General features: G+C 41.7%; 1 protein-coding gene across 2 annotated transcripts in view; it reads left to right on the top strand.

Moving 5' to 3' along the window:
- Positions 1-448: 448 nt before the first annotated feature.
- LOC139368978 (copine-5-like) overlaps positions 449-10,713 on the top strand; it is a 185,444-nt gene continuing 175,179 nt past the window's right edge. For both annotated transcript variants that reach the window (XM_071108513.1, XM_071108512.1), the window contains exon 1: positions 449-895. In XM_071108513.1, coding sequence (XP_070964614.1) covers positions 786-895 — 110 coding nt within the window. In that variant the 5' untranslated portion in view covers positions 449-785. The remainder of the gene's footprint in view (positions 896-10,713) is intronic.

Below are 10,713 nucleotides of genomic sequence, written 5' to 3'. Positions count from 1 at the left end.
TCTTAGCATTAGCCAAATCGGACTTGGACTAATTGATTTCCCTATTTAGGGAAATAGATAATATCTTTGTTCACTTACGTTTAAAATTCGTGGGTAGAAAAGTAGGCTATCGGCTATAAAAAGTGACTTTTAGTCTACACATACTAAAATATGGTCTAATTATTAAAGGGCTATTTATTTGTGCCCGATAGTTAGCTGTTGATGTTATTAGCCACGATAAATAATTTGGAGCGATATAATGATCCTTGTCCTTAATCAATACAGTGATTCCGCACTGTGTGGCAGTCAGTCAGTTACTCAGTCATTCAGTTAGTTTGTCAGTCAGCCAGTCGCACTTGCCTTCAGGCAGTAGCCTATGTGAAAGAATGCAGAAATGGGTGGAGTTGTTCGTTGTGAGATTTTACTTTTTCAAACGCTCGCCAGTAGATTTCACTTACTCTGCCTGAAGACAGAGAGAGAAGAGCACACTGTGACTTGGTTTGAACTGCACCATTATAAATCAATTGACCAAACAGTTACTTTGCGTTTCCATTAGATACGAGCTTTCTGTATAGTGGTGTATATATCGAATGGAGAGCACTTCACAGATTTGGCTGAACTTCGGATCTCCTGTTCTCATCTGCTCATCCACTGACGGTTGGTTCCTCTGTTCTCAGTGGAAAGGTCGCTGCGGACTCGCGCCTGGCGTAGGGACCGCGTGAGAATTGGTGAAACGCTCGAGAGAGAGAGACTTGCACCCGGTCAGGCTGAGTGAACAGGGGAGTTGTCCCGGGTCTCCCGCGCGCATGGAGGGAGACGTAATGGACAAGCTGGATAGCATGGCTGCGGTGTGTGACTTCGATCCCATTGCGGGAAAAATCCCGGCAACCAAGGTGGAGATCACAGTGTCATGCAGGTAAGCTCACTGAGCCAGCTGATTACTCTGTCTCTCTCACAGACTTTGGATAGGTCCATTGCGCTTAGGAAAATACGGGGCAGGGCACTGCAGTTCCGCGTTCAGGAGAGTTAATAGGCTATATTTCATTGTAATGATGCAATTCATTGCCAATTACAGTTAGATGGGTTATTCAATGAGTATTGTAACGGTCTGACATTTCATCAAGAAGCCTCTAGTTTGCTTTTCTGATGCGCAAGGGGGACAGCGGTTGGCTATAGAAACCTGCTTTCTGTGTTGTGGTTAATGTGGAAATGTCATGTCTAACTTTGAATCGATTTTCCTAATATTATGTTAAAAGGGTAGGGACTACTTGGGGTGGGTGCTTAAATCCTCTTCCCCAAGCTCTTGCTGCGCAATGTTTCCATCCTGTGAATAAAACGGTCTCGTGCCACAGTTGATATCGAGATTGTTGGCGCGGGGGTAGAAGTTCCTTTGATCAATGCTTTGGTGCCTGCAGTGAAATGTAGAGTTTGAATAGCCTACATGTAGCCGAGTCTTTCCCCCAACCAGTGACGATCACTGTGCCGCACGATAATGTTGTGGATTGGATCGGGGTGGGGTTCTTGGAAGGACAATAGAGCCGTCAAGCCGATAACATTTGACCAGGTTCATTGTAAAAGTATGGGCTAGTAAGTGGAACATAAACAGATTATCAAACAAAGCCTGTTAACATGTTTCTTCGTGTCTCTTTGAGTCCATCTGAAGATGACACTCAAATCTGATACAATGGTTCTACTGCTAATGTGAAGTCTGGTGATTGGTGCTACTGGAGCAGTTTTGTACTCTATCTCCCTCCTTTCTCTCTCTATCTCCCTTGCTCTCTATCTCCCTCCTTTCTATCTCTATCTCCCTTGCTCTCTATCTCCATCCTTTCTCTCTCTTGCTCTCTATCTCCCTCCTTTCTCTCTCTATCTCCCTTGCTCTCTTTCTCCCTCCTTTCTTTTTCTATCTCTCTCACTCTCTATCTCCCTCTTTTCTCTCTCTATCTCCCTTGGTCTTTATCTCCCTCCTTTCTTTCTCTATCGCTCTCACTCTCTATCTCCCTCCTTTCTCTCATTATTTCTCATTCTCTATCTCCTTCCTTCCTTCCTTTCTCTCTCTATCACTCTCTCACTCTGAATCTCCCTCCTTTCTCTCTCTCACTCTCTATCTCCCTCCCTCCTTTCTCTCACTACCTTTCACTCTCTATCTCCCTCCTTTCTCTATCGCTCTCTCTCACTCTGAATCTCCCTCCTTTCTCTCTCTCTCACTCTCTATCTCCCTCTCTCCCTTCCTCCTTTCTCTCACTATCTCTCACTCTCTATCTCCCTCCTTTCTCTCATTATTTCTCATTCTCTATCTCCTTCCTTCCTTTCTCTCTCTATCACTCTCTCACTCTGAATCTCCCTCCTTTCTCTCTCTCACTCTCTATCTCCCTCCCTCCTTTCTCTCGCTACCTTTCACTCTCTATCTCCCTCCTTTCTCTCTCTATCGCTCTCTCTCACTCTGAATCTCCCTCCTTTCTCTCTCTCTCACTCTCTATCTCCCTCTCTCCCTTCCTCCTTTCTCTCACTATCTCTCACTCTCTATCTCCCTACATTCTCTCTCTATCTCTCTTACTCTCTATCTCCCTCCCTCCTTTTTTCTCTCTCTATCCACACCTCTCTCGCTCTCTGACAGAGGCCATCACATCCATGTTGTGTTGTAACTTAAAGGACACAGCCCGCAGTTTTCTCAAGGCCGCCAATTAATGTGTTTTTCACAGAGCTATCAGAAATTAATATGATGTCATCGGACCTGAAGGAGGAGAGAGATTGATCAGAGGCTTTGCTTTGATGCTGCTTATGGTCTGTTCCCTTGGAGCTGCTTACACACGCACACCCACACCCACCCACACACCGACACCCACACACATACACACACCCACACACCCACCACACCCACACGCACACCCACACACCGACACCCACACACATACACACACCTACACCCACACCCACCCACACACCCACACGCACACCCACACCCACCCACACACCCACACGCACACCCACACCCACCCACCCACACACCCACACGCACACCCACACCCACACACATACACACTTAGGAATAAATAGGAATAACAACTTTCTATTAACTGGAGGAAATTGATATGGCTGTTTAGTACAACATCAATCATATAAAAAAAAAAAAAACTAACCAAACATGCCAAACTACAGTGCCTTGCGAAAGTATTTGGCCCCCTTGAACTTTGCGACCTTTTGCCACATTTCAGTCTTCAAACATAAAGATATAAAACTGTATTTTTTTGTGAAGAATCAACAACAAGTGGGACACAATTATGAAGTGGAACTACATTTATTGGATATTTTAAACTTAAACTTAAAAATTGGGCGTGCAAAATTATTCAGCCCCTTTACTTTCAGTGCAGCAAACTCTCTCCAGAAGTTCAGTGAGGATCTCTGAATGATCCAATGTTGACCTAAATGACTAATGATGATAAATACAATCCACCTGTGTGTAATCAAATCTCCGTATAAATGCACCTGCACTGTGATATTCTCAGAGGTCCGTTAAAAGCGCAGAGAGCATCATGAAGAACAAGGAACACACCAGGCAGGTCCGAGATACTGTTGTGAAGAAGTTTAAAGCCGGATTTGGATACAAAAATATTTCCCAAGCTTTAAACATCCCAAGGAGCACTGTGCAAGCGATAATATTGAAATGGAAGGAGTATCAGACCACTGCAAATCTACCAAGACCTGGCCGTCCCTCTGAACTTTCAGCTCATACAAGGAGAAGACTGATCAGAGATGCAGCCAAGAGGCCCATGATCACTCTGGATGAACTGCAGAGATCTACAGCTGAGGTGGGAAGACTCTGTCCATAGGACAACAATCAGTCGTATTTTGCACAAATCTGGCCTTTATGGAAGAGTGGCAAGAAGAAAGCCATTTCTTAAAGATATCCATAAAAAGTGTTGTTTAAAGTTTGCCACAAGCCACCTGGGAGACACACCAAACATGTGGAAGAAGGTGCTCTGGTCAGATGAAACCAAAATTGAACTTTTTGGCAACAATGCAAAACGTTATGTTTGGCGTAAAAGCAACACCCTGAACACACAATCCCCACTGTCAAACATGGTGGTGGCAGCATCATGGTTTGGGCCTGCTTGTCTTCAGCAGGGACAGGGAAGATGGTTAAAATTGATGGGAAGATGGATGGAGCCAAATACAGGACCATTCTGGAAGAAAACCTGATGGAGTCTGCAAAAGACCTGAGACTGGGACGGAGATTTGTCTTCCAACAAGACAATGATCCAAAACATAAAGCAAAATCTACAATGGAATGGTTAAAAAATAAACATATCCAGGTGTTAGAATGGCCAAGTCAAAGTCCAGACCTGAATCCAATCGAGAATCTGTGGAAAGAACTGAAAACTGCTGTTCACAAATGCTCTCCATCCAACCTCACTGAGCTCGAGCTGTTTTGCAAGGAGGAATGGGAAAAAATTTCAGTCTCTCGATGTGCAAAACTGATAGAGACATATCCCAAGCGACTTACAGCTGTAATCGCAGCAAAAGGTGGCGCTACAAAGTATTAACTTAAGGGGGCTGAATAATTTTGCACGCCCAATTTTTCCGTTTTTGATTTGTTAAAAAAGTTTGAAACATCCAATAAATGTCGTTCCACTTCATGATTGTGTCCCACTTGTTGTTGATTCTTCACAAAAAAATACAGTTTTATATCTTTATGTTTGAAGCCTGAAATGTGGCAAAAGGTCGCAAAGTTCAAGGGGGCCGAATACTTTCGCAAGGCACTGTATCAAGCGCCCTCATATATTCTTCTCCAAGAAGTGCAATTAATTGGTCATTGACGTTTCACCACACACTCCTAAACTGGCAGAATAACTGCCATCCTAAATATCTGAACTCAGAATAAATTCCATCATAAATATCTGAACTTAGAATAACTGCCATCATAAATATCTGTCAAGGCTCAGGTGAAGACCCAGATACAGACAGTTTCGAAGTAACAAAAGTTTATTACAAAAACAGGGGGGCAGGAAAATGACAGGTTAAGGGCAGGCAGAGGTCAGTAATCCAGAGCAGAGTCTGAAAGGTAAAGACCAGAAGGCAGGGTTAGGTCAGGCAGGCTCAGGTCAGTAATCCAGGGTGGTGTGAAAGGGTACAGAACGGCAGGCAGGCTCAGGGTCATGGCAGGCAGAATGGTCAAAACTGGGGGAAAACTAGAAAACAGAACTAGAAAACAAGAAAAACATAAACTAACTGGCAACAGACAAACAGAGAACACAGGTATAAATACACTGGGGATGATGGGAAAGATAAGCGACACCTGGATGGGGGTAGAGACAAGCACAATGACTGGTGAAACAGATCAGGGTGTGACAATATCTGAATAACTGTCATCATAAATATCTGAAATTACATCAACTCAGCAAAAAAATAAACATCCTCTCACTGTCAACTGCGTTTAATTTGTGTGAACATAACAAGATTCAACAACTGAGACATAAACTGAACAAGTTCCAACATGTGACTAACAGAAATGGAATAATGTGTCCCTGAAGAAAGGGGGGGGGGGGGGTTCAAAATCAAAAGTAATAGTCAGTATCTGGTGTGGCCACCAACTGCATTAAGTACTGCAGTGCACCTCCTCCTCGTGGACTGCACCATATTTGCCAGTTCTTGCTGTGAGATGTTACCCACTCTTCCACCAAGGCACCTTCAAGTTGCCAGACATTTCTGGGGTGAATGGCCCTAGCCACCTCCCTCCGATCCAACAGGTCCCAGATGTGCTCAATGGAATTGAGAGCCGGGCTCCTCGCTGGCCATGGCAGAACACTGACATTCCTGTCTTGCAGGAAAACACGCACAGAACGAGCAGTATGGCTGGTGGCATTGTCATGCTGGAGGGTCATGTCAGGATGAGCCTGCAGGAAGGGTACCACATGAGGGAGGAGTATGTCTTCCCTGTAACACACAGCGTTGAGATTGCCTGCAATGACAACAAGCTCAGTCCAATGATGCTGTGACACACCGCCCCAGACCGCCCAGACCATGACAGACCCTCCACCTCCAAATCGATCCCGCTCCAGAGTACAGGCCTCGGTGGAACGCTCATTCTTTCAGCTGTCCGTCCTGTCTCCCTGTAGCGCTGTGTTAGGCATCTCACAGTATGTACATTGCATGTATTGCCCTAGCCACATCTGCAGTCCTCATGCCTCCTTGCAGCATACCTAAGGCACATTCACACAGATGAGCAGGCAGGGACCCTGGGCATCTTTCTTTTGGTGTTTTTCAAAGTCAGTAGAAAGGCCTCTTTAGTGTCCTAAGTTTTCATAACTGTGACCTTATTTGCCTACCGTCTGTAAGCTGTTAGTTTCTTAACGACCGTTCCACAGGTGCATGTTCATTAATTGTTTATGTTTCATTGAACAAGCATGGGAAGCAGTGTTTAAATCCTTTACAATGAAGATCTGTGAAGTTATTTGGATTTTTACGAATTATCTTTGAAAGACAGTGTCCTGAAAAATGGACGTTTCTTTTTTTCCCTGAGTTTACAAGATCAGTGGTAGAGAGACCTGGAGTTGAATAGAAAGCTCTTCTGACTGACTGACTGACTTACTGGCTGGCTGGCTGACTGGCTGGCTGACTGGCTAAATGGCTGACTGACTGGCTGGCTAAATGGCTGGCTAAATGGCTGACTGGCTGGCTAAATGGCTGACTGACTGGCTGGCTGGCTGGCTGACTGGCTGGCTAAATGGCTGACTGACTGGCTAGCTAAGTGGCTGACTGGCTGGCTGACTAAATGGCTGACTGACTGGCTGGCTGACTGGCTGGCTAAATGGCTGGCTAAATGGCTGGCTGACTGGCTGGCTAAATGGCTTGCTGACTGGCTGTCTGACTGACTGGCTGACTACAGTATATAAAGAGCAGTTCAATCACTGATAAGGATAATTAGTTATAAAAAGGCTTGTATTATCACAGTCAGGGTCTGAGGTTTGGCTGCTGTAATAGTTCACACAGAGAGTCTCAAAGCAGCTCTGAGTGTTCTGATCTATATTATGCAGCATTCATCCACACCTGTTGCTGCTACTCATGCTGTATGTAATGGGATTCTCAATATACACGTCATATCAGCTTGATGGCTCTTTGATAAATGTGTGTATTTGTGAATGTGTGTGTGTTCCTGACAAGTGTAAGCTACGCGCTTGTGTCAGTTTGTGTGTGAGTATGTGCAAGCGTGTGTGTGTGTACTCTCACCCATGTTTATGCATACGCGCAGTGGTGTAAAGTACTTAAGTGAAAATACTTTAAAGTACTTCAGTGGCTTGCGAAAGTATTCGCCCCCTTTGCGTTTTTCCTATTTTGTTGCCTAACCTGGAATTAAAATTGTTTTTTTTGTGGGTTTGTATACCTTGATTTACACAATTCAGCCCCCCAAAGTCAATACTTTGTAGAGCCACCTTTCACAGCAATTACAGCTGCAAGTCTCTTGGGGTATGTCTCTATAAGCTTGGCACATCTATCCACTGGGATTTTGCCCATTCTTCAAGGCAAAACTGGGCCAGCTCCTTCAAGTTGGATGGATTCCACTGGTGTACAGCAATCTTTAAGTCATACCACAAATTCTCAACTGATTCTGGGCTTTGACTAGGCCATTCCAAGACATTTAAATATTTCCCCTTAAACCACTCGAATGTTGCTTTAGCAGTATGCTTAGGGTCATTGTCCTGCTGGAAGTTGAACCTCCGTCCCAGTTTCAAATCTCTGGAAGACTGAACCAGGTTTCCTTCAAGAATTTCCCTTTATTTATCACCAACCATCATTCCTTCAATTCAGTTTCCCTGCCGATGGAAAAACATCCCCACAGTGTCACGCCCTGGCCATAGAGAGGCTTTTATTCTCTATTTTGGTTAGGCCAGGGTGTGACTAGGGTGGGCATTCTATGTTAATTTTCTGCTTTGGATGTCTTTGTGGTTTGGCAGCTGTCTATCGTAGTCTCTGAGAACCATACTTAGGTAGCTTGTCCTGTCATTGTAAATAAGAAATTGTTCTTAACTAACTTGACTAGTTATAAAACATTAGACTTTTACTCAAGTAGTATTTAACTGTCTGACTTTCACTTTTACTCAAGTAGTCTTTAACTGACTGACTTCCACTTTTACTCAAGTAGTCTTTAACTGGCTGACTTCCACTTTTACTCAAGTAGTATTTAACTGCCTGACTTCCACTTTTACTTGAGTCACTTTCTATTAAAAGGTATCTATACTTTTACTCAAGTAGTATTTAACTAGCTGACTTCCACTTTTACTCAAGTTGTATTTAACTGGCTGACTTCCACTTTTACTCAAGTTGTATTTAACTGGCTGACTTCCACTTTTACTCATGTAGTATTTTACTGGCTGACTTCCACTTTTACTTGAGTAACTTTCTATTAAAAGGTATCTATACTTTTACACAAGTATTACAATTGGGTACTTTTTCAAACACTGCAAGCATGTGTGTGTGTGTACTCTCACCTGTGTTTATACATGCGTGTGTGTGAAGTAACAGCAGATGTATTTTAGTCTTGCTAGTTGATCTCATCATTCATCTTGTTGTTTATTCTCCTTCCAACCCCTCATGCATTACACAGTGAGGTTGACTGTTTCAGTGTGAAAGCCCTCTGGCTCTGTAGTTCTGTTGTCTCTCTTGTTTGTCTCGCTAGAGAAAGACTAACTTCTCCATACAAGTTCAAGACTACAGGGAGACATTCATTCATATTTTTTATTTTCTTTTCACAAAGCCTTGCTTGTATAGCATCTGTGGCAGAAGCTGTTGCAGCTACACTGAACCACCCACCAGCTCCATCTTTATTTCAGTTGATTTCACATCCAGCTGTTTAAGGATAGATACTGAATTATATATTGGAAAGCATATTGATTATATATATATTTTTAAACGATTAAGCTTGAGTTTACTATACAGGTCTAAGAACTCTTTTGTTGTATTGATTAGAAATACCTTAGTAACCCAACTATTGCTTCCTATCCTAGACTATGATGGCATCCTCTATCAAAACACCCCAATACCTTTTTTTGTGTGATTTAGATGGCATTTAAAACAATCTATGCAGAGTCATTCATGGATGCCATTATATATATATATATTTCTAAACAATGTCTGAATCACTAAATTGACTGTCACTCCCAAACAGAAAACAACTGCATTGGAACCACTTTATTTTTAAATGTATAAATTAACTTACACTACTGCTTCCGAAAACAGCGGCAATGGTAAAATGAGATCTTTCAGATACAACGGCCCAACTGACTGGAATAATTTATCTATAGAAATCAGGGCAGTACAAGCACACTGTCAATTTAAGAAAGCCCTTTGTCAAATGTTAAGGACAAACTGTTTTGTGTTTTTAACTAATAGAAACATCACCATGTGAAGATATTTATAAATATGTACAGTACCAGTCAGACGTTTGGACACAGCTACTAATTTCAGGGTTTTTCTTTATTTTTACTATTTTCTACATTGTAGAATAATATCTAAGTCAACAAAACTATGAATTAAAACATATGGAATCATGTGGTAAGCAAAAATGTGTCAAAGTAGCCACCCATTGCCTTGATGATAGCTTTGCACACTATTGGCATTCTCTCAACCAGCTTCACCTGGAATGCTTTTCCAACAGTCTTGAAGGAGTTCCCACATATGCTGAGCACTTGTTGGCAGCTTTTCCTTCACTCTGCGGTCCAACTCATCCCAAACCATCTCAATTGGGTTGAGGTCAGGTGATTGTGAACACTCTCTTTCTCTTTCTTGGTCAAATATCTCTTACACCTGGAGGTGTGTTGGGTCATTTTCCTATTAAAAAACAAATGATAGTCATACTAAGCAGAAACCAGATGGGATGGCGTATCGCTGCGGAATGCTATAGTAGCCATGCTGGTTCTAATAAATAACTACTTCAAATAAAAACATATTTTATTCTACAGTGGCTCCTACTGAAAGTTGTTTGGTTTGAAAAAATAACATCTTGACTCTGAAATAGTCTGCATAATTTAATGTGTAATAGTCAGCTTAATTTAATGTGTAATAGTCAGCATAATAAAATGTGTTAATTGAATATGTGAATTAATGTCAGATTAATTTGTCAATTATGTGTTAATTAATAGTCAGATTAATAAAATGTGTAATAGTCTGCTTAATTGAATGTGTAATAGTCAGATTTATTGAATATGTATTAATCAGATTAATTGAATGTGTAATAGTCAGATTAATAAAATGTGTAATTGTCAGATTAATTGAATGTCAATTAGTCAGCTTAATTGAATGTCAATTAGTCAGCTTAATTGAATGTCAATTAGTCAGCTTCATTGAATGTCAATTAGTCAGCTTAATTTAATGTGTAATAGTCAGCTTAATTGAATGTCAATTAGTCAGCTTAATTGAATGTCAATTAGTCAGCTTAATTGAATGTCAATTAGTCAGCTTAATTGAATGTCAATTAGTCAGCTTCATTGAATGTGTAATGGTCTGGTTAATTGAATGTGTAATGGTCTGGTTAATTGAATGTGTAATGGTCAGGTTAATTGAATGTGTAATGGTTTGGTTAATTGAATGTGTAATGGTCAGGTTAATTGAATGTGTAATGGTCAGGTTAATTGAATGTGTAATGGTCTGGTTAATTGAATGTGTAATAGTCAGGTTAATTGAATGTGTAATAGTCAGGTTAATTGAATGTGTAATAGTCAGGTTAATTGAATGTGTAAT

Source organism: Oncorhynchus clarkii, chromosome 16, assembly GCF_045791955.1.
Source record: "Oncorhynchus clarkii lewisi isolate Uvic-CL-2024 chromosome 16, UVic_Ocla_1.0, whole genome shotgun sequence".
Lineage (NCBI taxonomy): Eukaryota > Metazoa > Chordata > Actinopteri > Salmoniformes > Salmonidae > Oncorhynchus > Oncorhynchus clarkii.
Note: the sequence above shows the minus strand (reverse complement) of the source record. Positions and strands in the feature narration are given on the sequence as shown.